We start from the raw sequence: 27,628 nt of genomic DNA, 5'->3' as shown, positions 1-27,628 counted from the left end.
GCCGCTCCCTACTATTGTGAATCTCCAGGGATTAATGTGGAACTCACTCTCCTCCCAGAGTGAAAACACCATTAGCATGAACCCAAGAAGGAATGTGCCTTAGGGGTGTGGATGAGTATGGAGTAAGTAACTCTAGGGTGCTGCTCTGCTGCTCCTCCTCAGAAACCTTGGAGACATGCAGAGCATGAGTACAGCACGGACAGCTGGAGAGCAGATCTTCATCAAGCCCCATGCAGACCTCATACTGTTAAATGCAGAATATGAATACAGCACAAACAGCTGAGAGGGCAAGATTTAATTAATTGTGTAGCTTTAATAAAAGGAGAACACTTTCTATCACCTACTCTACAAAAGCAGTAACTTAAATATTTAAATGTCCTTTAGGAATAAGTCCAAAAAATAAAAGGTAATAGAAAAAAAGAAATTGCCAAGTATCATTGATATTTTGTGGCACTATCCTACTAGGATCGTCTGTTGCAAACTGATGTATATTTCCCTGTGCTTTTTGTGCATGCAAAGCCAGCTGTGAATGCACTAGATGTACAGCCACCAGCTCGCTTAGGCTAGTGCTTGCTATGGTCGCTCTACCTGCTTCTGGTTCTTTCCTTTTGTCTGGTGGTCTTGTTCATAGGTCAAGGGCCAGGGCTGGCTGGCTACTCCTGCTACTAAAGCCACCAGATTGTATACATAAGCAGAAAACATTTTATCCCACATCAAATGACCAGCTTTATAGGAATTAAACCCCTTGGGACAGGATTGGCTTTATGCACTAGCCTACTGGATCTGAGCCTAGGGAAGCAAACTTTGAGGTGGTGGTAAACAACATCCTGCTCCCTGCTATTTTGCAGTCCTGCCCTGGATCTTGGAAGGCATCTCTCCTGCTGCCACAGCTTCCTCCCCCTGGACTTTGGCTCTAGCAGCGAACGACTAAACTAGCTCTCACAGGTCCCACCTCTGTGGCCTTCTGGATGGGGAGAGGGCAGGGCCTCTGTGCTTTGAGGATTGCCACTGCATACCTTTCAGGTTTGTGGGTTATTAAGCACTGAATCAGTGTATAGGGGCAGTGGGCAACCAAATCCATCCCGATCTGATGATCTCACAACCATTCAAGTTATTAGGATAATCCACCATGAGTATGCCTGAGATTTGCACATAATTTCATCTTCAGCAAATGCAAATTTATTCTTCAAAAAAACTTTATGAAGGAACTAACATAGAACATCCAGCAGATTAACTAGAAGAAGAGAACAGCATATGCTAATTTTAGCAGTTTAACTAATTATCTTCTCCTATTCCCAAGCATATAATCAAAAGCTCTGGAAAAAAATGTGTAAATCAAAAGAAATCACCATATCCAGTACACAAAAGGAGGCCAGACTTTAGGAACATGCTGATAAAAATAATCCCGCAGTTGAAAGGTAATAAGCTCCGTATAACAGGTTTGCCAAAGTCAATGAATCCATGCGCTTATAGCGGGAGGTGAGTTCAGCTCCCAGTGACATGGGTCAAGCGGCTACTTTTTATGAGCAGAGCAAAAATCCCCATAAGGTTTTCCTAAAAGAATAAGCCCAGGATCTAAAGGGAGATTCACCATCGTGAAGTGACGTAGCCAAGATAATATTTATGCCCAATATGTCTTCATTTTAGGACATATTTATTTTAAGGTTTTTATATACCGGCATTCATGAAATGATCACATCATGCTGGTTTACAAATAAACAGGGGTGCAATAAATACATCAAGAACAGAAATAACGTGTTGAAGAAAGCAGTTACAGTTAACAAGGACTATTGAACTGGGATCAGAGGAAATAAAGATAGTTTAGCAGAGACTAAATTATATACAAGGAGAAGAGGTACAGCTGCTGTGTTGGATATGTTGATGGCGAGGTGCATTAATTTAATTTAAGTCCTGGAAAGCTTGCATGTCCACCATGTCCACCATATATGAAAAACGGTCCCTCGTTCTCCACATTCTTGCCAAAAATCATCCCAGTCAAGAAGGCCCATCTTTTTAACCTTTCTGGCGAGTAGTACCAGTAGTAGAAAGTCCACTCCTTTTGGGAATATGGTTCTTAATCTCTAGCAGATTAAAGGGCTAATCTCCAAATTATATATCAACTACTTCCATCTTTAGAACCAGATGCCCTTAAGGAAATAAATTGATAGAGTATACAGGACAAGATATCACAAAAGGAGATTGGGGAAAAATTGTTACTTATTAAAAAAAAAAAAAAAAAAAAGTATGCAAATTTCTCATGCATATTCATTGTGGATAACCTCAAATACCTGAGAACCTGCTGGGGGAGGGGGGTCACCAGGACACTTTGGGAAGCCCTGGGCCAAGCCATTTTAGAAGAATTTGGGCAGAGGGCTCACCAGTGACTGCATTTTCCAGGTTGGTCATGGGATTTTATTACCCTAGTTTTGAGCACCGTTTATAATAATTTTCGCTCGTCTTCAGCTGACCTCTTAGAGGCAGCATTAAATCAGTGAAAAGCTCTCTTCCTGTAATCTGTTTGCTGACCTACTTAAAGTCTGGATGCCCTGCCTAAACCAGGTCACCAGCTCCATGCTTGCTCTACAGTGATAGGACGGACGCTCCAGGTCACTGGTGAGTCAGCCTTATTGAAAGGTGGCCCTGGATAGCTTTTCAATCAGCCTTTCAAGACCTTCCCCCCCCATAGTTTTTGGAAATCGCACCAGATAAACAAGCCAGCTGAAGGAAAGAAAGAAGCATCCGTTTCCAGGAACACACTCCTTTCCAGAGAGAGAGAGAGCGCACTGGGCGCTTTCCTTTTGGTGTAAATCAATCAACAGATCAATTAAAGAATGAATCATACATAATGAGACTCAGCTCTCCACGCCTCCTGCCTGTTACTCAACAGTAAGTGGGTCCCGACGCATTCAGCTGTCAACTTTCCAATTTCACTCTTCCTGCACGGGAGACACCCTGCTCGGCAGCCAATAGCATTCCTCCCCACATCATGTAGCACCCTCTTACCTGTCCCTTCCCCTTCAGTAGTGAAATATTTCTTTCCCCACGATAGACTTTAATGGAATCATCCATTAAAAAAAAAAAAGCAAGTCCTCTTATTCCAGGCACTTACAGAGCTGTTTTTAAAACGTCTTTCCTTGTTGCCAGACATGGGCTGTATTTTCATTTTGCAAAGTTTATGCTTGCCCTGACAAGCCCCTAAGGTCAAGCGGTATCAGGCCTCATTCCCTCATGCAAAATCCCAGGATCTGCTGCTAAGCTTTTAGTCAATAGGAGCACATGTTCCCTAATGCAAGAAGAGACATTAGGATGGCCTGATGCCCTGCTTTATACGACTGTCCTATATATATATATATATATATATATATATTTTTTTTTTTTTTAATATAAAGAAATTGTCCTATGTCCTGCTTAATCAAGTACAGGGTACACAATTTTTTTTTGGTTTTTCAACCTGGCTGATTTATACATGACACACATGGGCAGATCTCAGATTTGAGAAAAAGGGGGGAGGAGTTGGAAATGATTTATTTATTTATTTAGCCTCCTCCTATTCCTTCCCTCATCTTCTGTTTGCTTTTTTCTGCTCCTATCTTCTTTTTACAGGGTCCTCTCTCCAATTTCTCTCCCTCCCCTCCCCCCCCCCCAAGTTCTTCTCTGTATCTATCCAGGAGTTAAATAGGCACTTAGGGAAGACAAGGCCAGAGTGGAAAGGCTACATTAATTCTTTGCCTTCATTTATACTGGAGAGGATGCTGGAGAAATGCCTGTGCCGGAAATGGTTTTTAATGATGGTGATTCGGAAGAACTGAAACAAATCACAGTGAACCTGGATGATTTAATAGGGCAGATTGATAAACTAAAGAGTAACAAAATCCCCTGGATGAAATGGTTTACACCCCAGAGTTCTGAAAGAACTAAAAAATGAAATTGCAGATCTATTACTAGTAATTTGTAATCTATCATTAAAATCATCTATTGTACTGGCTGATTGGAGGGTGGCCAATGTGACGCCAATCTTTAAAAAAGACTCCAGGGGTGATCTGGGAAACTACAGAATGGTAAACCTGACTTCAGTGTTGGGAAAAATCATAGAAACTATTCTAAAGAATAAAAGCACAGATCATGTAGAAAGGCATGTTTTAATAGGACACAGCCAACATGGATCTACTCAAGGGAAGTCTTGTCTCACTTATCTGGTACATTTTTTGAAGGGGTTAATAAACACGTGGATGAAGGTGAGCCAGTAGATGTAGTGTATTTGAATTTTCAGAAGGTGTTTGACATTCCATGAAGTTAGCAAGTAGCACATTTAAGACTAATCAGAGAAAATTCTTTTTCACTCAATGCACAATAAAGTTCTGGAATTTGTTGCCAGTGCAGTTAGTGTAGCTGGGTTCCAAAAATGTTTGGATAAGTTCTTGGAGGAGAAGTCCATTAATCAAGTTTACTTAGGGAATAGCCACTGCTATTAATTGCATCAGTAGCATGGGATCTTCTTAGTGTATGGGTAATTGCCAGGTTCTTATGGCCTGGTTTGGCCTCTGTTGGAAACAGGATGCTGGGCTTGATGGACCCTTGGTCTGACCCAGCATGGCAATTTCTTATGGTCTTTTGTTCCATGAAAGACTTCTGAGAAAAATAGAAAGTCATGGAAGCGATGTCCTTTCATGGATTGTAAACTGGTTAAAAGATAAACGGTCAGTTTTGTCAGAGGAGAAAGGTAAACAGGATCTGTACTGGGACCAGTGATTTTGAATATATTTCTAAATGATCAGGAAAAGGGAACGACAAGTGAGATGATCAATTTTACAGTTCATACAAAATTATTCTGAGTGTGAGAAATTTCAGGAAGACCTTGCAAGACTAGAAGATTGGGCTTCCAAATGGCAGATGAAATTTTAATGTGGACAAGTGAAAGGGATAAATAATCCATGCTGTAGTTACTTGATGTTAGGTTCCATATTAGGAGTCTCAACCTAGTAAAAGGATCTGGGCATTGCTGTGGCCAATACTTTGAAACCCTGGGCTCAGTGTGCTGCAGCAGTCAAAAAAGCAAACAGAATGTTAGGAATTATTGGGAAAAGAATAGAAAATAAAATGGAGAATGTCACAATATCTCTGTATCGCTCCATCATGAGACCTAGAATTGTGTGCATTTTTGGTCACTGCATCTCAAAAGATATAGGTGAACTGGAAAAGATACAGAAAAGGGTAACCAAAATGATAAAGGGGATGGAGCAGCTTTCCTATGAAGAAAGGCTAAAGAGGTTAGGACTCTTCAGCTTGGAGAAGAGACGGCTGAGGGGGGATATGATAGAGGTCTATAAAATAATAAGTAGAAGGGAACGAGTAAACAATCATTTATTTACTCTTTTTCTAAAAGTACAAAGAATAGGGGACACACAATGAAATATGTAATACATTTAAAACTAATAACAGAAAATATTTATTTACTCAACTCATAATTAAGCTCTGGAATTCATTGCCAGAGGATGTGGTAAAAGCTATTAATGTAGCTGTGTTTAAAAAAAGGTTTGGACAAATTCCTGGAGGAAAAATTATTTACCATTAACCATTATTAAGGTGGAGTTGCAGAAATCCACTGCTTATCCCTGGGATAAGCAGCTTGGAATCTCTCTACCCCTTGGGATCCTGCCAGGTACTTGTGACCTGAACTGGCCGCTGCTGGAAACAGAATACTGGGCTTGATGGACCTTTGGTCTGACCCAGTATAGCAAGTCTTATGCTCTTATGTGGTAAAGGCAGCTAACGTAATTGGGTTTAAAAAGGTTTAGATAAATTCCTGGAGCTGAAGTCCATAACTGTTGTTAAGCAGAGAGACTTGGGAAAAGCCTCTGCTTATCCCTTGGTGTTAGCAGCATGAGATCTATCTGCTGTTTGGGATCCTGCCAGGTTCTTGTGACCTGAATTGGCCACTGTTGGACCTTTGTTATGACCCCGTATGGCTATTATGGTTATTGTCTGTTGGTTTTATTTGAATTTTATGAACTTTTTTCTGTATGTTGCCTAGGCCTTTATTGTGATAGGCGACCAATACATTTTTAATAAATTTTAATATATTTTACCAAGGTCCGCTTCTCCATCACTCTTGGATTCCTTCTATCTCCCTCTTCCCACTCCGATTCCTCTCTGTCTCCCACTCCTAGGTTTCTTTCCATCTCCCCCAGCTCTCCTTCAGGTGGGAAACATGGTGAGCAGGTGCTCTCTGTCCCCTTGACTGCTCTCAGTGCATGGTGTGTAAATCCTTCTTGGGCAGGAGAAGCAGCCACGGAGGCTGAGAACGTGGCCTCCCATCACTGCTGATGATCCTCCTGCCAGGGAGGAGGACAGGCGGAGGAAAGTTGGCCTTTTAAAATGTTTGCTATAGTCTTTACCTAGGGGCACTGCATGCAAATGCATCTCATGCATATTCATTGGGGTTATTCTGAAAACCCAACTGGCTGGGGGGGTCCTCCAGGACAGGTTTGGGAACTACTGGCCCGGCAGTTAAGGCAATGGGATGGGAACCAGGGTTTAAATCCCACTGCCCTTCCCTTGTGCAAGTCACTTTACCCTCCATTGTCTCAGGTGCAAATAAGACTGTAAACCCTAGGGAAAAACCCCACAGTATCCAAATGTGATCTGCTTTGAAAGTGCCTGAAAAGCAGAATATATATACACACATACACAAATAAAATGTCAGGGTGTGTAGTTAACTTTTTTTTTTTTTTTTTTTTGCAAAGAAGTAGTAGAATAAGTAGAGAGGCTGTCTGGATCCTGTAGAGAAAAGCAGGTCAGCTTGGGTGCCGGTCGGTTCATGGGCCCTCTTTAATGAACATCAGCCTGCTTCTGGGCAGACGGACGGATTGAAGCACTGCAGAAGCCTTCTTCAGATGCACCTTAAAAATAAGTAGGGTTTGGTTTTGTTTTTAAGGGAGACCTCTGGGGCTGTCTCCTCGTAGGCTGGGCAGCGCAGGGCCTTCCGGTGCTCGCCACCTTAATAGCCTCCTGCCTACCTCCCATGCTGCAGGCTGCCCGGGGGGTAGAGTGTGTAATCTTTAACTTTTATCTTTGTTCTGTGTACTTTAGCCCAGTAGAAAATAAAACAATTACAATGCAAAAGAACTGAGCTTAGCTCCGTAAACAATGCCTAGATCCTAAGCAGCACTATAAAAGCAAACTTTACTTCTTCATACGCCCGGTTAAAGCAACAGGACCGGCTGGGCTTCTCAGAAGCTGCATTTTTCCTTCTCCAACGAAGCTTTAATTCTTAATTTACCTCATTATTGGCCTAATGTTTTTGTGGGAAGGCAGAGAGGTGGAATAAAAGGTCATAACTCCGGGTCCTTTTTTTTTTTTTTTAAAGGTTCCCTCCTTGCAGCCTATTGTAAATTAATATTGCATCTGTATAGGTAAGCAAGGGGACGACCTTTTCAGCTGTATCACTAATAGGGGGTTGTTATAAAGAGTATTTGTACCTGAGGGAGCCAACCACCCACACTTTTACCATGATTCCCCCCCCTTCCCCAAAAAGAGTTGGTTTACTCCCGACCTGATAGAGAACCAAGGGGTCTCTGCCATAAATCTGGGTGGTGCTGCAGGAGCCGGGCTGACTGCGTCTTGCTCCCCCTGCCGGCGTTTCTCGAGGACCAGCTCTGCGCCTGTCTCCCGTGCGGTGCTGCATTCTGGGTAACTGGTGCCAGTGATGCCCCGCCCCCAACAAAATCTCCCCTCTGGCCATGCTTCCTCCTCCCAGCAGGGCCGACACCCCTTGGATTAAAGCAGGGTCAGGCCTGGCTTGTACCTTGATGGGGGCTGCAGGAGGCCATGGCCAGACCTCGGAGAGGCAGGGGCTGTGATCACCCAACTCTCCAAAAGAAGGTAAGAAACGTAAGCGACAGCCATTGCTCCTCTCAGGCCTCATTGCTCTCGCAGGAGGCCACCTTTAGATGTGAGAGAAGAGGAGAATAGCAAAAACTGGCCGGCTGCACTGCCGGGAGAGAAGAGGTGCGAAATCATTGTCACTTTGTTAGTTTTAATATACACCCAGCATTACTGACTGTGAGGGAGTGTTGAAGGGATTAAGATGCAGGGCCTGGAAGTGAGGAGGTAAAACACAAATATTTGGACACCTGTTTTCCCGCCCTTCTGAAGGCACAAATTCAAGTGGTGGAGAGAGTGGGAGCCCTGAGGACCAAAGGGGCTTTGTCTAGTAACGCAGCCTGGAGGAGCCCAGTTCTCTCTTCCTGGCACTGGCCCCTGCGTTTGAGGAACTGGGAAGATGGATATTATAGATCTATAAATAATCATTAGCAAAGTCCAGTGAGAATAATTTGTATAGCGCCTAGGGCCAGGAGGTGTTGGGCAGGGGATGGTTTGCAATATCCCAGGAGCCTCTGCTGTGTAATAAGAGCAGGGACCGGGCCCCCAGGGGCTCCTGCTGCAGGGTAAGCAAAGGGACTTGGCTTCCGGGACGAGGCTCCTGCTGTATCCCGAGGGACTGCGCTGGCTTTAAGCACTGATTATTAAATTATAGCGCACTGCAGTACTGGGATAGAGAGTGAAATCCATCATTGAAAACCCAGCAAAGGATAAACGCCCCCCACATTCAGTTTCAGGCCGTGCTGGGACTGGAAGCCTCTGTCGTAAAGCTCAGATGGTAGATAAGGCATCGTGTGCAGAACTTCCTGGGGTTTATGGCTGCTGATCCAGTCTCTGCTGTGGTTTTATTGTGCCAGATTGCCTCACCCTCTGTCTTATATGCTCTTATTTCTACCTATAATTCATCATGTGCCTTACAGGGAGATTTCCACTCACTGACTAACCCCTCCCCCACCAGGAAAAAACCCAGTAGATGGAGGAAAAAGACGGGGGGGGGGGAAGGTGGATCACGATCCCATATTACATTAAAACTATCAGGAGCTGGCCTGATGGCCCTGCCACAAAGCTGAACACCCTTGTACCACTGCTCCCCAGGCTGTGAATGCTGCATAATAGTGGGGAGAAGCGAGGCTGCTGTGCTACAAGATTGAAGTGGATTGGCGGAGCTGTATGTGGGTGCTGCAGGGTCAATCCTCTCCATCCCGCACTACCGCTTAATTCAACTCTCCTCTATTTCCGCCCCACTTTATTTTCTCCCCAACTTACCTTGAACCATTTCTTCCTTTTTACCTAACCAGCCCTTATTATTCGAATAAATTGCTCTCGCACACCTCTACAATGCTAATCCTATACATATTTCCCCATTAACCAACATCTCCTGTTAAATTTCAGCAAGACCAATTTATAAATTGTTTTTCTTTAATTCTGTTCCATTCTATTCTACTCTGCTTTTGCAGAGATGTTAATTATGATTCTAATGTTTATGTATTATGAAAACGTTTCCATGTATGAAGTTGTTTAATTGTAAACTGGAGTGAAGGCATTCTGCTATACTTCGGAATAAAAAAAAGAATCTAAATAAATAAATAAATAAATGGCAGAGCTGAATGTGGAACTGCTGGGGTGGGGTGGTGCTGTAGGGCAGGATGGAGGTGCCTCGGCGGAGCTGTGTGTGGAATAGCAGGGGGTGCTGTAGGGCAGGATGGAGGTGCCTCGGCGGAGCTGTGTGTGGAATAGCAGGGGGTGCTGCAGGGCAGGATGGAGGTGCCTCGGCGGAGCTGTGTGTGGAATAGCAGGGGGTGCTGCGAGGGGGGGGGGGGGGGCTGTAGTATATTGGAGAACAGGGGAGTTTACTCCCACTAGGCCTAATACTTGTAAGTACTACTCTGCCTCTCTTTATCAGTATCACATTCACGATAAAAATAAGACAAGAACTAACTGTAAATTTGTCTGAAATATTACTTTTATTGAACGCAGTTCTAACATTGAGCATACAGACAGCATTTAAATACATTCCATATACAGAGGGAGAGGGGACTATACTCCCTCCCCCCACCCTCCCCTATTTTCCTGACCGAGAAACTTGCAGTGCACTTTCGGGGGATGGGAAGACCGGGTGAGCTGGGACCTGGTACAACCTGGAGGTGCTTTAAAAAAAAACAAAAAATAAAAACCAACACAGGGCCAGACCTACTCAGACAGGCGGCCCACAGCGAGAGAGACACAGGGAAGGAAGCCAGACCTCCTGTTATCCTTTCATTGGGATGGACTTCTGAGGTACCAGAGAGACCCATTCACATGGCAGCAGAATCCGTGGTGTGAGAGAGCCACGCTGAGCTCGCTCGTGGGCTGAGGCTACGCTTAGCTGGCCCAGAGCTAAGAGCTCAGGCAAGCGATGCTAGGCCTTGATTCAAGCCTTCTCTGTTAAGCTGACCCATGGTTTTCTCTGTTTGGAGAATTGTAGTCAAAGAAAAGTAGAAGGAGATGGGGAGGGTCAGGAAGGAAGGCGATGAGGGAGGGGGTGGGATGGAACGATGATGCAGCTGGGGACGTCCAGGGAACGGTCTTGATGTGACCCAGGTACATTCAGCCTGAAAAGAGAGAGAGAAAGTAGGCCTCGGTGTAAAGCAGCACTTCCCGTCCTGACACTCTTTACCAGTCTGGTGTGAAGGCGCCCATCCATCCCGGACAGGGAAACCTCCAGAGTGGGATGACCTTGGGGGCTGCTCTAGATAAAAGGTTAATGCAGCACTACAATTCCCATCATGCCTTGATTTAAAGACCCAGGAGTGACTTAAAAAGCTCCAGAGGACGTAAGGTCTGTTGGCAAGCGCTGGATGATTAACAAAGAAAACCGACTTGATGAGTGAAAAGCTCTGTAAGAAGGTTTTCAGTGATTATAGAAGAGACCGCTCGGAAAAGCAAGGCCGGGTAGAGTTCCCACTAATATTGCCACTGGGTACCACCAGTGCTTTAAGGATGGGGCTGGCACTGAATGAGACAGGGCCCTGAGCTCACTGCCTGGCTCCTAGTTTTACCTCATGGCAGCGCATGGATTTGTAGATCTGATTGTCCCGTCCATTTCCCTACAAATCCCTGCGAGCATTGGCCTAAAACCAGGACTGGATTTGCCTGCTCCTTATCTGGAGCCAGGTGGTAACCCTACGGGGTGGGCACAGTGCCTCAGCGCTTTTGAGGTGAGAGCTGTGAATGAATCCCAGGCTTTCCTGGTCCCCTCTGTCATCCACCTTATTCTAGCTGCCTCGTCAGTCTTTCTTCGCTGTTGCATTCGCTGTTGCTTTGTAAAGAGGGTTTGAGGATTTTTTGTTTTTTACCTTTTCACTGGCCGCTCGGTGCCTTGGCAGCATCAAACATCTTCTTCCTCCCCTCCATTCCTGACATGGCCTCCACGTTCTTACGCCAGTCGCTCACCTCCATGGGACGTTCCTACCGGCAGAGAGCAGGGATGGCATTGGCAGGCAGGGAGACAGGGAAGAGCTTCAGGCTCTAGGCAGATCAAGGTTCGCGACTGGTGCTGCCCAGTTCCAGACATCCCCTAATGTGACTTTCTTTTATGACAACAAAATGTACGTTTGTTGTCTCAGCCGAAGCTCAATACCCCTGCTCCAGAGGTTCGTAGGTCACCGAGTAAGCTGCCAACACAAGTTGGCTGACTGGTGACTGTCGCCTTTCGCTCACTCACTACCCCATTAGACCAGAAGAGCAGAGCCACATTCTGTCACACTAGCGGGGCTACAGATGTGGTGGCTAACACAGCTCTTCCTGGAATCTGGGACCAGGGAGGGGTTTTGCTGGAAAGGAACAGGGACTGCGTTTTTGATGGCTACCAGTTTTATTCTGGTTAGGAGATGCAAAGGAAGCCATGGGGAAGCGCAGCTTGAAGGGAAAATGCAACAGTTTAGTAACTGGATAATATTGAAACTTCACAGGGATACAGAGCCTGTCCCCCCGTAGGACTGGAGCGCAGGGGTAGAGAGCTCCGGCTGGTCACCACTAGAACTGGATGTCTCAGGGGATCGGCACAGGAGCTGTCACCTCTAGCTCACCAGCTCCAACTTGCTGCAGGTGAGTACAAACAGAATCATCCTGGGAGCCACATGGACGGTGCCCAAGTGTTCACATCACTACCAGCGGCCAGGGACATAGAGGTTGAGCTCCTTCATCCCTGCGCTGATTTCTGCACGGCTGGCAAGGTAAGCTTGCCCCCCCGCCAACCAGCGTTGTGTGGAGGGCTTCAGATCCCAGCCTCCTCCCCTCTCTGGACCCATGGGGCTGGCTCGGACTCCTCACCTTCTCGGTGTCTTCCTTCTTGACAGACTTCAGGTTGGCCCGTAGGTCCATGGACACCTTGTGTTTGGATCCGAGCAGGGCTCTTAGCATGGCATCGGCGGAGACCCTCACCCGGCGCAGGGGGGGTCGTTTGAACTTCCCCCTCAGGTCCAGTACTTTCATCTTCAGGTTTTGAATCTGCGAAAAGGGAGAGAAGAGGCAGGCACCACTGACTGCGCAAAGTATGAGCTCGCCGGCTTCGGGACTCGTTGCTGCTTCTCTTGCTCCTCTTCCTAAGCCTCCTTTCTTCCCCATCCTAATACATTTTCTTAGAGGTTTTGCCTCTCCTTCTGGCTGCACCCACTAGTTTTTCGCTGAGCTAACTCTTTGGCCGCTGCTGATAGTCGCGTGGTTTCTGCACGGGTTCTGATGGTGATCAGCACAGCAGCGCTCTCCCCCCTCCCCTGGTTTCCTTAGGCTGATAATGCCAGGAGTGTTTGCCAGCTTTTAACACTAATATCTTGGGCATGATCTATACCGTTAAGGTGTGTGAATTCTTCGGTCCTGCCTCTTCTTTACGGTGTGCGTAAGCCTCATCTCTTATGGCTGTCGGGGCCGACGCTTCACCCTTTTCTCTGGGCAGCCTCCAGCTTGTCTAGATCTTTAGTGGAGGAACGGACTCCAGAACTGGACACAGTTTTCTAGGTGAGGTCTCACCAGTAATCTGTACATAGGGACTTTCATTTCAGTTTTTAGTTTATTTTCCATGGGAATGTCGGTTATAACAACAACAACAAAAAAATTAGTGGAAAAAATGACTTTCTTATAACAAAGGAGAAAATGCAGGGGAAAAGTAATTTTTCCACAGATTTTTTTTTTTTGTTCTAACATTGAAATTCCCAGGGAAAATAAAATAAAAACTGAAAACAAGGATCCCTATCTATACAAAGGCATTAGTATGTCTTTTTTTTTTTTTTTTTTTCTGCTGGTTATGCCTCTCCCTCTGCACCCCAGCTTCTCACTGGCTCTGGCCATCTCTTTATCACACTGTTTCACCACCTAGAGATCACCCGGAGGTGTCTCTCCTTGTGTGCACATGCGCTGCTCCCTTGGATTTCCGTCACTTCGTTCATGTTCTGAATGATTCTTGTCTAATGGAGCGTCATGGTGTGGTGGCTGACCCTTGCTCCCTCCTCACCTCTCTTGTGTTGTGGATGACCTTTGCCTCTATGTCATATCTTTCCTCATCCACAACGTGCACCTTATCGAGAAGTTCTCGGCACAGCTCCTGCCATTAATAGACAACAAACAAAACTAGGATTAAAAACATGTGAGAAATCATTTGCGGGATGTTAATACCATTGCACCAGGTCAGTATCTGCCAAGTAATGCCTCTCTCACATCTATTAGATCAATCACATCAGGTGATATGGGGAGAGGCACAGGGATACAGCACCTGTCACCCCTAGGACTGGAGGGCTCAGGGGACGGGCGCAGGGATGCAGAGCCTGTCACCTCTAGGACTGGAGGGGACTGGAGGGCTCAGGGGATGGGCACAGGGATACAGAGCCTGTCACCTCTAGGACTGGAGGACTCAAAGGATCGTGTAGGGATATCTGGTTGACTTCTGCACTTAGAGTCACAAGAACTGGATGAATCAATCTTTCAATAATGTTTATATGGAGAACTTTCACATCACTTTGAAACAGGAGCTGAAATTCCAACACTGGTTTCTCAATGCCGGGAGGAATACTGTATTTTTACCATTAAAATCTCTATTTGAAATTTGGTTGCGATATGATTGAACCTCATTCAGTGGGCTGGATGGGATGAACCCGTGGGTTCAGTACACGACTCCATGGACAGGTGCAGCGCCATTAAAACCCACCTTGGTGCAGAGACGAAGGAGGGGAAATGGCCATAAGAATGGAAACTTTAACCCCGCAGAAGCAGGAACTCTCTGACAGCGTGAGGAGGTTTTTCCTGACCCTGCTGCCCCTATCACAAGGGGCAGGGCTGTGGGTGCCAGCAGCGTCAGACCAGCACCTTTTCGCCTGGACAGAAAGTCACCGTTTGACCCTCTGATCTGTTGGACACACCTGAAGGGCGCTCATGGCCAGGCCGCTTGTCCTGGGAGTGGAAACGCGCTCCGCCAGGTATCTCTCCTTCTCCCCCTCCTTGTCCACCAGCTCCTGTTCCCAAGCTTCTTTGGCCTTAGCGAGAAGCAAACTCTGAAATGCAAAGAGTGGGGGGGAAATCAGTGCATGAGGTCCAGGGCCGTCATTGGCCAAATCAGATACTGTGGAAGGACTGGTCAGCAGAGGGGTTTGACAGCATACAGGGGGGGGCTAGTTCAGCTGGGCATGAAAAGCACGTTCTTCCGTGCCCTCCTGCCCCGCTTCTGTGTCTCATCATCGCCTGCCCCTTACATCCAGACTCCCACAAGCCCCTGAGTTTCCCTTGTATTTTGCCGCTAATCCCAGCTCTGCCGCTGACTCTTTCCCTCTGTCACCTTCTTAGGGTTTCAACTGGCTCCGGATTTTCAGGGCTTGCTTTTCTTAGGGAAGTCTACGCTGGCTGTGGGGTAAATAAAACCAGAGCTGGATCAACCTGTTCTGAAAATCCGAAGCCAGTTGGCAACCTTAAAGTTAATTTTATTGCCTGGTGCCTCAATTAGGGCCATCTTCACTGGGAATGGGGGAGGGGGGGGGAGGAATAATTGGAGTGACTACGCAGGACCTGTGCTTTGGGGAGGGGGGGGGGGCACTGTACACCCTGCCCTCAGCACTATCGTGTCCTCTTAGCGAAGGCGCACACATCAGTATTCCAGGACCCCTCTGCCGTTCACTAATCCCGGGCACCTTAGAGAATCCCTGGCTCTGCCACCGATTCTTTGTCTGAGATCTTGGACCAGTGATTTCATCTCCCTTTGTCTTTATTTGCTCACCCAGCTGTACTTCCTGTTTGCTTCTCCCACCCAGAGATGCTAATGCAATCCAAATGCCATATACGTGGAAGTCGGGCCATTCTCACCCAGTGGTGCTCGCACGTGTGTGACTGAAATACCAAGTGGAAATCTCTCGGGGATTGGGTTTATTTATTTATTTATTTAAAAAATTTTTGTATACCGTGAATTGGTCAGAATTCTGACCGTCTGGACGGTTCACAATTAACATACATAATTTAAAATAACAATACATATGGAAAAGTAGTATATGTTATGTTTTTAACATTGACTAATGAGGGACTTTTGAGGGAGCAGTAGTGTTACTTTAAAATTCAACTGATTTTGTAAGCCAGGGTAAAGAGAAGGTTTTTTTTTTTAGGGATTTTTTTCAACTCTTTCTTATTGGCTGTCAATCGAAGTTCTTCGGGAATAGAGTTCCAGAGGATGGGTCCCGCACCAGAGAACGCTCGTTTGCGTGTTAACGCTAAACTTGCTGTTTTTATGGATGGTACTTCCAGGATACATTTGTCCATTGATCAAAGTTGTCTTGTTGGTGTGGTGAAAACTCAGGTTTTATAAAGATCCAAATGAAAGAAGGAGCAATGTACTACTTGAGGGTAAAGACAGGTACAGGAAGAACAAGTGGCCTCTCCAAGGCCACACAGTCAGCGGCAGAGCTGGGATTAGGACTCACATTCTAGGCATTCTGCTTTGTACATAAACTCTGTTCACTGTCACAGCAGGTACCCACTTCCTTTATCCTCAGTATTTACTGGTCAATAATTAGAGGTGGGGGATGGAGCTCTAATCCCAGTTCTGCCACCACCTCTTTCTGTGACCTTGTGCAAGTCATTTTACCTCTCCACGCCTTGCATTTAACTCCTTTGTAAATGATTCATAGCAGAATAGTTCCCCCTCCTCACTTCAGAGAGAATCCGATGTCTCTCCACCCTAGAAGTGGCTTTGTGCATCTTTATAGAGTGCATGAATTGGGATACAGCTTTGATGAAAAGATTTTGGCAAACCTAATTACGTTCCCTGCCTAAATCTTTTAATATAGGTGAGGTCATCATTACAACAGCCCTTTGGGATAATTTAGGAGTAACACTGCCACCTTGTGGTCAAACCATTTCAAGACGTTTTCCATATTTATTTTCCAGTCCTACGGTGTATACTTGATACTCTCTCAGGCCCCGGCCTAATAAAGTGAACCTGGCTCTGCGTACACGTTTTGTACATACAACTTTATTCCCCATGCGGCAAGGAGTTCTGCGCGCAATCAGGGAGAATCGGCGCTCCAAGTTGAGCGCCCGCTCTCCCGACGCGCGCCCAGGCACCTCTCCTGGGCGCGCGATTCTGTATTTAAATGAGGCCTGGCGCTAATAAGGAGATGTTAGGGACAATAGTGCGTCCCTAGTGCCTCCTTATTAGCGGAAGAGGCAGCTGTAAGCAGTCTGACAACCGAAACTTGAGTTTGCCGGCTGTCTCGGCAAACAAGGTTTAGACTGACCGAGCAAGCAAAACAAACAAATAAATAAATGAAAATCAGGTTCCGTCCCCCCTTCAAGGGTCCGTGTGCTTTTGTGGGGAGGGAGCATGTGCACGCCATGCATGCAGCTTCTCAGAATTTACCTTCAAGAGCAGCTTGCGCGAGGCCGTGATCTTGGACTTCCTCTAAAGGTAGAGAGAACAGAAAATGTTTTCACTCACTTATCAAACAGAGCCACATTTAAGTGCATGTCAGGGCTTCATTCCCACCCTCCACCCACTCATCGGGCTGCCGCCTGCTGGGCATGTGCCCGGCCTCCCTGCCTTTACTGCTTCATGTAGGGCCAGCAGCGCCCCCCTGTGGCTGAGAGCCTAGTTTCAGTGCTGTTCTCTGGAGAAAGAAAGCTATAAAAAAGCAGCGCCAGCTTACCTCTCTTCAGGCGGTCGTGCGCAGATGTAAAATAACAAGGAAAGAGGGGAAAAAAGAAAACCATCTTAAGGTGAAAAAGTCAACCAGAAGCACATAAAGAGTACGGAGAACGTGAGGCTGGACAGGGCCCGCTCGAAAGTAAATAGTGCTCCCTCCATGCATTCTCGTCCCCTCCTTTCCCTCCTCTTCTCTGCCACTTCATGTCCTCTGCCCCTCCACCCCACCTCCTCGTTATCTGCTATCATTTACCACGTTTCCATGTAGGTCCCCTTCCTATTACCCTACTACGATCGCTGCCCCATGCCGGCCTACCTCTTCCTCTCCCCTGCGTGGGCAGATATGGGGGGAAGGTGTCGTTATTTTCGTTTTGATTTCCACTATTATGAAAGAGACTTCACACTTCAGAAATGTGGAAATTGACTCCCTACCCTGAAAAGTAAATGTGGAGGGTAGGCCAATACCCACATGAAGTCTTTCAAGCCTGGGGCATTTTAAAACCTACTCTTTGACCTGCCTGAGAGCTGATGCCTCGTAGGAGGCTTGATGGAGGGTCTGTTGGCCATCCTACGGAATTATGGATTCATGGCCGATTCTTATGGTGAATTTCGAGCACGCCTGGGCCCGGGCTAGTTCTGGTGTCCTGCGTATTTATTTTACTTACGGTTCTGGCATGGTGACAGTGGCGTCTTCCCCTGCAAAAAAAAAAATGCAAACAAAGCTAATGAATGCACATAGCCTATCTGTTCTGGAAAAGCAGAACCGAAAGAGTGGCAGATGGCGGGGCTGAACACAGCCGTGGAGTTATGGTGCTAGGTGTGGCTGTGACACAGAACAGTGGAATCTGGAGTTGCCCATATCTCTCTCTACCACCCATGGTCTGTCTGAGTGTCTTTCTAGACTCTCCTCTATACCACCCCTTCCATGTCCCCGAGTATAATAACATGACGCACCTGCGCTCAAGGTGGTGAACCCCCTGTCCCCTCCCCACAGGCTCAGATCCAAGCACTTTCTGAGAGGTCTTCTAGTGCTAAACATCTTGGCATCATGCAGACACCATGACGTTTCACTTCACACATTCTCACGGATGCTGTCACGAGATCAGGGCTCCGGCAAGACGATGTCTCCAGTCTTCACCCAGGCTGAAGCACAGCAGCGAGTGGCAGGTTATAGGCAGTAGCCATAAGCCATATGAATGACTGTTGTATGAAAAATATCACTGAATGTAGGCACCAGTGAGGAAGGTTGGCTGCCTCTAGTGGCAGAAGTGAGACCTGCAGCACCTTTTCCTCTGCTGTTGGCCTGAAGGTCCCTTGCATGTGGAAGGACAACCCCCACTTATAGGCTTCAAAAGACCAGATTCTTCTATCTGTCTTGAAAAAACTCCATCCCCTTTAGTGCCCTTTCAGTGCAGCTATAAAACACCTCCCTAGGACAGTGGTCCCAAATCTGTCCGGGTGACCCCACCCTTAGTCAGGTTTTAAAGATATGCATGCAGCATCGGACAGACAGATGGAGCAATGGCTCAGGATTCAAATTCTACTTTCTCCACTGATGCTCCTTGGGTAAGTCAAGTTATCCCCATTGCCTAAGGTGCAAACGTAGGTTATACTCCTCCTGGGGCACTGTATCTGAATTTGTAAGCTGCCTAGAACGCAGATTTGAAAAGGTTATTGACTAAATGTAAAACCAGAATATCCTGCTGGAGAAGCAGTGCCCTAGGGTTAACATAGCTGGGTCTCCAATATCAGGTCCTGGTTTTACCGTTTCTACACATTTTTCCTCATAAAAAGCAGGACCACAAGTTGCACATACACACGGGAGGTAAATGCCAGAATTGGATCATCCACTGATGGAAACGGGGAGCCAGCTGGCAACCCTCCCTGGGCCCTGTTCCTGGCATACATGGCCCTCGGCGTCTCTTTAATGCTTGAAAGATGGCCTCCTCAGGTTTCTGCTTCTGCTCTAGGGTTGGCCGAGACTGAAGAGGCTCCCTCTCATCCAGGATGGGGCTGGCCAGTCCTGGTTTTACCGCCGGTGCATCCATGGTCTATTGGGTTCTGATCTCCTAAGAGCAGCTGGAGGTACAAGTTCACAGCTGGGATAGAAACTGCCTGGTTGCTCAGTTGCTTTAATCTGGGATAATGTGATTATTATCATGAGAAAATAAGAAGGGGGGGAAGAACATGAAGCCTAGGGATTCAGTGAGATTGACATTTTCAAAATCACTAGTTCTGAAAACTAAATGTTTTGATGTTAAAATTCTCCAAGCTGAGGTTAACCAGAAGCCCCGCCACTCTCTGCTCCCTGCAGCTGGACAGAAATAGCGGCTAAGGGGAGAGCAACCTTTGCACAGGCAGCTTTCCGATTGGTTCACTGGGTCGCCTCTGATTTCTGACCTGCCCTGGCTGTTCTGGTGGAGGGCTCGGTTGGGGGGGGCCCCTGCTAGGACACGAGATCAGCTCATCCACACCCTCTCTGGATTTAACTTGCTGAGTCGGCAGTGACTCAGCTGGCATGGGGACCTGGATTTTCCTGGTTAGGGTACAACTTTTTTCCATAATGTACTAAGGAGGGAGGGCAGGAAAGGTGATGGGGAGGGGAGGCTGGCATCCAGCTGATGGACCTTCCCAAATAATGAATGCTATTCACGGTTTCCTGCCTGTATTGTGTGTTTCAAAAATATTGTTAATTTTGATGCATCTTTCTGTGTCTGTCTGTCTGTCTGTCACGGGAGCTGTCCAGACCATGGCACTGAACAGCTTGCCTTTCTGGGGGGATTTTTGTTTCGACATGCCGATGGTCTGTGATACCCTTAGCTGTGATTGGAGCTCAGCATGCAGAAACCTGGGCCCTTCCTACTGCCCACATCTGCTCTCTGCCATGCTCTTCCCCAGGAAGGGGGGTGGCTGGGGAGTCTCCCGCCTCCTGTAGGTTTATGTGAAGATTTGACCCACCCTTCAAATACTTTTGAAAGAGAGAATCTGTGAATATTCGCCTCCAAATCAGGACATGGAGATGTGAGCCACACTGGAGAGGTCTGGATTTACCCAAGACAAATTTGTGACCTGTCCCAGCTCGTCTCGGCTCATCCAGGGTTTGGATGGGGATCAGATTTAAGCTGAACCAGGTCCCCATGGCTAGAGCCCGTCTAACAAACCATCCACACCACTCATGATTGGGTTAAAGCAGCAGCTGCACCGGAGCAAAAATACATCTTTTCGATTAACACTCGCAGCATCATTCCGGGCCTCCTTGTTAAGTTTTGATTTTTATCACTTTGGAGAAATTGGGTGCATAATCTTTCTGAAAAATTCTTCCCCGGAGTCACTTTCACCTCTTATGAATCTGAGTACAATACTGATCTTTCAGAGCCCCACGCAGGCATCACAGTGATAGACACACAAGGAATGAATACAGCACAGACAGCTGAAAAGTGGATCTTCAGCAGAGCCCCACGCAGGTGTCACAGTGATAGACGCACGAGGAATGAATACAGCACAGACAGCTGAAAAGCGGATCTTCAGCAGAGCCCCACGCAGGCGTCTCAGTGATAGACGCACGAGGAATGAATACAGCACAGACAGCCGAAAAGCGGATCTTCAGCAGAGCCCCACGCAGGCGTCTCAGTGATAGACGCACGAGGAATGAATACAGCACAGACAGCCGAAAAGCGGATCTTCAGCAGAGCCCCACACAGGCGTCACAGTGATAGACGCACGAGGAATGAATACAGCACAGACAGCTGAAAAGCGGATCTTCAGCAGAGCCCCACGCAGGCGTCACAGTGATGGACGCACGAGGAATGAATACAGCACAGACAGCTGAAAAGCGGATCTTCAGCAGAGCCCCACGCAGGCGGCACATTGACACACACAAAGCATGAATACAGCACAGACAGATGAGATGTGTATAGAATAAGGTGCCACCGATTATGCCACAAGGGTGAAAATTGTGCAAGAAATTAAATAGATTAGGACAGAATAGAAAGGAGGCTTAGGTCTAGGATGCGACAGAGCTAAGCCGCGGGCAGTTGGATATTTGGAGGAATTTAATGACGTGGTAGCCCCTGCAGGGCAGGCTGTCTAACCTGGAGCCTGTGTATTAAGGAAACCGTGGGACCTTCTCCCGCTTGTGTTGTGGATGGTGACCGAGGAAGCCGCAGGGCACGGCGTTCTGCACAGGGCCCCCCCCTTTGAGGGTTTCATAGCAAACCATGGGAAGGGAGGCAGGGCAGGACTAGGAGCTGGGCTGAGCTTTAACAGAAAAGGAGCCCCTTTCTGAGCAGCCAGGGTCAGGTTTGTCCCTTTTGTCACTTGAAGGGCTGTGGGGTGGAGCGAGCCTCTGTGTGGCTTATGACAGTAGGACGCATTCGTCCTCTCCTCTATACCCCCACCTCTCCCCCACAGTGCCCATGCTTACCAGAAGACATGACCTTCGGGTATTTATTTGATTTTCATTCTGCCTGACTTTGGGGAGCATTCTGTGCCCTGTATCCCCCATCCCCTGAATCCCCACTGGAGGAGTGGCCATGGCAAGCAGCGTTCGTACAAGGTGTAAGCGAGCTGTGGCTGCTGCTAGGCTGAGGTACAGGGGCTTATCTTCTGCCAGCACGTGGCTGGGAAACATTCCCGGGAATTACCTCAGCGGAGCCAGAATCCTGGGCCTTCCTAGCCAAAGCCTGGGGTGGCTCGGCCCAGCCCCCCTTCCCTGTTCTTACCTTGTGTGCCGCAGGCAGCTGAGAGACGGTCGCTGGAAGCTGGAGGGCAGCAGACTGGGGGGAGAAGGCGCGGAGAAGGGAGTTTTTAATCCAAGCCTGACCGCAACTGGTCAGTAAAAATAGCACAGAGAGAGAGAAACACCCCTTGTGGACTGACCCAAAATCAGCCTTCATGCTTTTATATGCACCCCCCCCCCCCCACCCTATGTACCCAAGTATAGCAGGCAGTCCTTGCAACCTAAGTGTGTGCCTTATCTGTGATAGGGAGAGTACGTTACGTCTGAGATTGTTCACGTCCTGCAGGTCGCAGGAACACAGAGGACCTTTTTGATAATCTACAAGCAATGAGCATAAGACGCCAGATGCAGTGGGATAGGCGTGTGCTTCCCCACTCCTCCAGGGCCACAAACCAGAAGGATTTGCAGGGTGTCTGCTGCGCTGAATAATCAGCAGATATCTCTGCGTCTGTGCTGAAAACCTCTGGCCTGTTTGAGCTCTCCCGGCTCCGTACACACCACTGTGACTGATCGCCTTTGCTTTACCAACCCCATCAAGGCAGCCCGAAGTGATGCACAAAAGAAACGCACTTAATATTAAACGTGGCACGGGATTTTAATATCTTTCAAACCGAGCGGAAGACTCCAGCATTCCCAAATGAGATTGAGCTGAGCCCCTCCTGGTTCTGACTGCGAGCCCGTAGGTGCGTTTGGGGGGTAAGACCAGGATTGGCTTCATCTGTCCCTGATGACCTGGAGCCCACCTTGGTAACTCCTGGGTCACAGAAAAGTAAGGAGACCTGCCCTTAGCTAAACAACGAGTCTGCAGCAGGAGAAGCAGCTCAGAATAACCCAACAGAGCCACTGTCCGCCGGTCATTGCAATGGACTCCCCTAATCCCTGCTTGCAAGGCTCAGGCCTTCTGTCCCACAGGGAACATAGCGGATCCCTCTGGGGCTTGCATATCCAACGTCCTGTTGTCTGCTCATTAGGGGATCACAAGTCCTTTGTCTTTGGACAAGGCAAAGAAACTGAAGGGGGGGTGTGGGTTGGTTACTGAGGGATATTTTTAACTGCACCTGTCCAGTGAGTATTTTTGCAGCAGATCAGATGAACCTCTCCCTGCCACATGCCATGGTCTGGAGATGACAATGCCTAGTATTTTAAACCTTGCTGCTATTATGGTCAAGCGTTCAGGGGTAGGGGGTGGGTTGACGCAGGTCTTCAGGCGGTGCGGGCTAGGCAGCCTCTCTGGAGAGCGTGGGGCTCCCGCCTGAGAGCCACACAGCACAGCAGCAAGCCAGGGTATTGGACAATGTGGGGCAGAGGCCTGTGCACACAAGTGTGGGGGACACGGTAACGTCAGACGAGCTATGGGCTCAGTGGCAGCCGGGCACTGCCCACCACAGCAGATGGGGGGTGTAGATGCTTTGTAGAGGAGGGGCACTCGGACCTTGACACTAGAGGCGCGATGCCAGCAGGGGGGCATGAAGCTTTGGCCTCCCACCCAGAGAGCACCCGCTCCAGGGCCTTTCAGTAGCTGAGGGGACTTGGCAGCACCTGAGCAATCATCGCAGGGAGGGTAAGAAGTGGATTAAGGGCTCCTGTGCAGTGAACAGCCATGCACCATCTCCATCCCACACCCTCCCTCAAGGCCTCTACCCCCCTCCTCCTATTTATTGGAAGGAAAATGCTATCAGCACATATAAAAAAAGGGAAAAATCTATTTATTCCATTCTGATTATCTTACTCGCTATAAAAAGGAAATTGGGACGTATGCTAATGCCCTGTAAAGCCCTCGCTGGAATAAGAATCCAAGTCAGTAACATCGGGCAGAGAGAGACACCAAAGCCCCTGAGCTAAGAAGGGCGTGAAGCGCTGACCCCCTCAGCCAGGCCTGGCCCCTGACCGGCAGCTTTTCTTCTCCTGCACACGGCGAGGCAGTGCTGTTTTACCAGCAGACGGGGGGGCTGTTTGGTGATTATCGTCCACCCTCCACACAGGTAAAAGTACCCACGTATGTCAACACCACGAGGACTTTTGCCTGCATCTTTCTGTAGGCAGATCCGGGGTGAGGTTAGGTCAGGGGGAGACAACTGCACACATCATTTTGCTTTAAAAAAAAAAAAAAAACCTGCATGCAAAGCAGGGGCAAATTTGCGCAGGCTCTTTATTTGAGGAGGGGCAATAATCAAAGCAAAACTATAGGCTTGCGATTGCTTAGATTATTGTGGCAAACCCCAGAGAATACCAGACATCACAGAACGGAAATTTCCTACTAGCGAGATCTACGAATCGGCCCATTACAGCCTTTCTCAGAAGTCCCTGGGTCCTGTGTGATTTCCTGCCTTGTTAAATTACTGGCGGAGCAGGTAACAGCAACGCTTGCCAACTGGCGCCCCCGTGCCCGGTCTGCTTCCTACTGCATGCATGGATCGGCGGTCCAGTAGGTGTCCCGGGCAGAGTCCCCACGGCAGTGGGGTAGGCCCAGGACCTTTTGGCTGGAGGCAGACTGCTAGCCCTGGAGCAGGACTGCTGGTGCTGCTGGACCCTCTGTCCTGATGGCCATCTTTCCACTGTACGGGGTATTTCTTTCTTTATTTATTAAAACACTTATATTCCGCCTATAATGAACATATCATGCTAGGCGGATTGCAACAGATTCATACAACAATAACAACAAAAACTTTATAAAAGCCTCTCTAAGGAGCCCTGCTTTTACAATCTTAACGGAACAATTTAAGATCAGCGAGCTTCCTCAGTTCCACTGGCAAACTGTTTACACAGTACAACACCTCCAAAAGAAAGCGCCTGTCACCTTGCATCTTGCAGGTGAACATCCTTAACTGAAGGAAGATGAAGACGTTTCTTATCAGCCGACTGCAAGCTAAGCCTGGGAGCGTAGGCTATGAACAAATTTGTCAAGAACGTAGGAGTCAAGGGACAAGGTTGAAGATCGCAGGTTGCCAGCCCCTCCGCTTCTGACTCATGGAGGAGCAGCTGTTCCAGGTCAGATCTTCTAAAGAGCATCCCAGAGCCCCCTCGCTGACCAGCTGGCCGGTCAAGGTTTCAAGGGACTTGCCCAGAACATTTTAAAAAATTTTTTTTTCCATTATTGTTTGATTTATATAAAACGAAATAAAAAAAATATAAGAAACAATCAAAGGAAAATGAAAAAAGATGGTCCTGGGCAAAGTTAAAAAAAGAAAAAAGCTCAGTGTGCTGCAGCAAACAGAATGTTAGGAATTATTAGGAAGGGAATGGTTACTAGAACGGAAAATGTCATAATGCCTCTATATCGCTCCATGGTGGTCACCGCATCTCAAAAAAGATATAGTTGCGATGGAGAAGGTACAGAGAAGAGAAGGGCAACCAAAATGATAAAGGGGATGGAGCAGTTCCCCTATGAGGGAAGGCTGAAGAGGTTGGGGCTGTTCAGCTTTAGGGGGAGGCGGCTGAGGGGGGATGTGATGGAGGTCTTTGGGATCGTGAGATGTCTTGAACGAGTGGATATGAGTCTTTTTATTGTCCGAGGGAGTGGGTGGCCGATTCACGTCTACCCGTTCTGGACCTCTCGTGATTTTAGACATCTCCGTCGTGTCCCCCCTCGGCCGTCTCTTCTCCAGGCTGGGAAGTCCTGGCCTCTTTAGTCTTTCCTCATAGGGGAGCTGTTCCATATAAGAACATAAGAGGAGAAGTCCATTAACGGCTATTAATCAAGTTTGCTTGGGGAATAGCCACTGCTATTAATTGCATCAGTAGCATGGGATCTTCTTGGTGTTTGGGTAATTGCCAGGTTTTTGTGGCTTGGGTTGGCCTTTGTTGGATACGGGATGCTGGGCTTGATGGACCCTTGGTCTGACCCAGTATGGCAATTTCTTATGTTCTTATGCTGTCCAAGCCCTCCACACCTCCCATATACCATCCATGCCACATTTTATCCCATCCGTGAGCTAAACATCCACATTTATTATTGTCGGTACAGAACAAACTGGAGTGCATAGAAACAAAACATTAACCCAGTATGCATATTGGTCACACATACACACCACAAATTACAGACAGAAATACACAGACAAAAGCTGAATCCTTCTCCAGCCTTACTCCCCTCCCCTCCTGTTCCCTTCAGGAGGGGAGGGGCTGGACTAGGGAGCAGAGTTTCTGTTCTTTTCTCTGCAGTGGCTGCTCCAGGCTTGCCTCCCTCCCCTAGTGCTCCTGAGTAACAGGATAGGAGGGGTTGGATTAGAGAGCAGAGTGCTTCTTGTTTGCTGTGCTCAATCTGCTCCAGGCTCGCCTCCCTCCCCTAGTGTTCCTGAGTAACAGGATAGGAGGGGTTAGATTAGAGAGCAGAGTGTAATTCTACTTTCAAAGGGATCATGTAGATTAGTTGGTACGAAGGAGAGGCCTCTAGATTGTAACGCCTTTCACTGGAGCAACATAAGAATTATTGAAAGGTCTGACCCAGTGGCTCAGCAGAGGTTCTGTGCACTGCCATGCGGAGAACCTGAGTTGAAATCGTGCCTGGGCCAGGTTCCCAATTCTCCATAACAGTTTGGGCTGGGGAAGGCTACAGAGGAGGTCTCACAGCCCCTAGAGAGAGGAAAACCCAGTCATGGCTCATAGCAACATCTAGTGGCCAGATTTGGGGTCCTTGGTAGCCAGATCCTGGAAAGAGCTACAGTTTTTAGCTCCTCCCCCCCCCCCCCCCCCCCCCCCCAGCTGAAGATTGTCACTGCATTGGCTAGGCTGAGTTGAGGGGGGTCTATAAAATAGTCCTGAATGAAGGTACATGGCACTGTAGCCAATCAGAAACCTGTTCCAGTTGAGCTGAAAGGCCAAAGAAGCAAGAGGAAACTGCTGAGCAAAAGTACAAGAATTATTCAAAGGTTTAGGAGGTACATGGAGGGATGGGCAGGTATTGGGGTACTTGAACCTCGGTTGCTGCTTAGTGTTTTATCAGATTCCCACTTCCTGTTTTCCCCTGCATGGACTCTTCTTGCCCCCATCTGATCTGTAGTATTCCCTGCTGAGAGTGCCCGTTGAGTGCCTTTGGTGCGCGGTGTTGTCTTAGGCAATGATGATCACCCTTGCCAAGCAATTTCGGTGCCAAGGACCAAGGTTACTAGCTTTAATTTTTGGCTTTGATCAGCAAAGCATTCTGGGAAAAGATTAGTCAGTCTCCCAAATTAGGCACTTCTTGATGCCAAAAAGATCTGATTCTGTCATCAACCTAAATTCCTTGGACCTTAACAGGATATGCCTTTCTCTTTCATCCTCCATCCTTGGTCTCCTTGTCTTCTTCCATTGACTTTCTGATCCTAATTGGAGCGACCGTTGCTGCATCTGACCAATCCATAACTTTGCAGTTGCATTCCCTGCCATTTCTATAGTTAACAAAATGGTTGACTTGTCGTTGCGGCAGGAGACTCAAAGCAACTACACTGTAGAGCAATCGTTATTGTCTCCTCCCGACTCCCAAACTCTGCTAAACACTGGAACTGCCATATGTGCCCAAAATGGCAGGACTTGGATCTGCTCAGAGCTTGGCCGGGTCTCTCCTTTGCTTAACCAGCAGACATCCCTACAGGAATGGAACCTGGATGACTCTTCTCCGCTCCCCAGAGGGAATGGGAGCTTTGTTTGCAGCATATCCATGTCAGGGCTGCTCTTCAGCTTCCCACATTACTTGCAGCAGTCCATCTGCTATTTCTTCTTCCTGCTCTGATGCATGATGGGATAGGAAATGAGCCGAGGTTCCCCATGCAACGCAGCAGGCAGTGAGAGGAGATCCAGCACCTGTGCAGGCTTCCATGCAGAAAGAGTTTATGAAACCTTCTTACATTGACCTTTCCAGATAATAACCAGGTCCTTCTGCCACT

General features: G+C 47.7%; 1 protein-coding gene across 1 annotated transcript; it reads right to left on the bottom strand.

Annotated features, from left to right (window-relative positions):
* Positions 1–9,822: 9,822 nt before the first annotated feature.
* TNNI1 (troponin I1, slow skeletal type) lies at positions 9,823–21,907 on the bottom strand. The gene is made up of 9 exons (XM_029572412.1): positions 21,754–21,907; positions 17,698–17,728; positions 17,037–17,040; positions 16,751–16,792; positions 14,271–14,402; positions 13,370–13,459; positions 12,193–12,369; positions 11,217–11,328; positions 9,823–10,472 (listed from the first exon to the last, which is right to left on the bottom strand). Exons 2-8 carry the CDS (start codon positions 17,706–17,708, stop codon positions 11,221–11,223), a joined length of 564 nt encoding a protein of 187 aa, XP_029428272.1. The 5' UTR covers positions 17,709–17,728; positions 21,754–21,907; the 3' UTR covers positions 9,823–10,472; positions 11,217–11,220.
* Positions 21,908–27,628: the final 5,721 nt, after the last annotated feature.

Source organism: Rhinatrema bivittatum, chromosome 12 (assembly GCF_901001135.1).
Source record: "Rhinatrema bivittatum chromosome 12, aRhiBiv1.1, whole genome shotgun sequence".
NCBI classification, from domain to species: domain Eukaryota; kingdom Metazoa; phylum Chordata; class Amphibia; order Gymnophiona; family Rhinatrematidae; genus Rhinatrema; species Rhinatrema bivittatum.
Note: the sequence above shows the minus strand (reverse complement) of the source record. Positions and strands in the feature narration are given on the sequence as shown.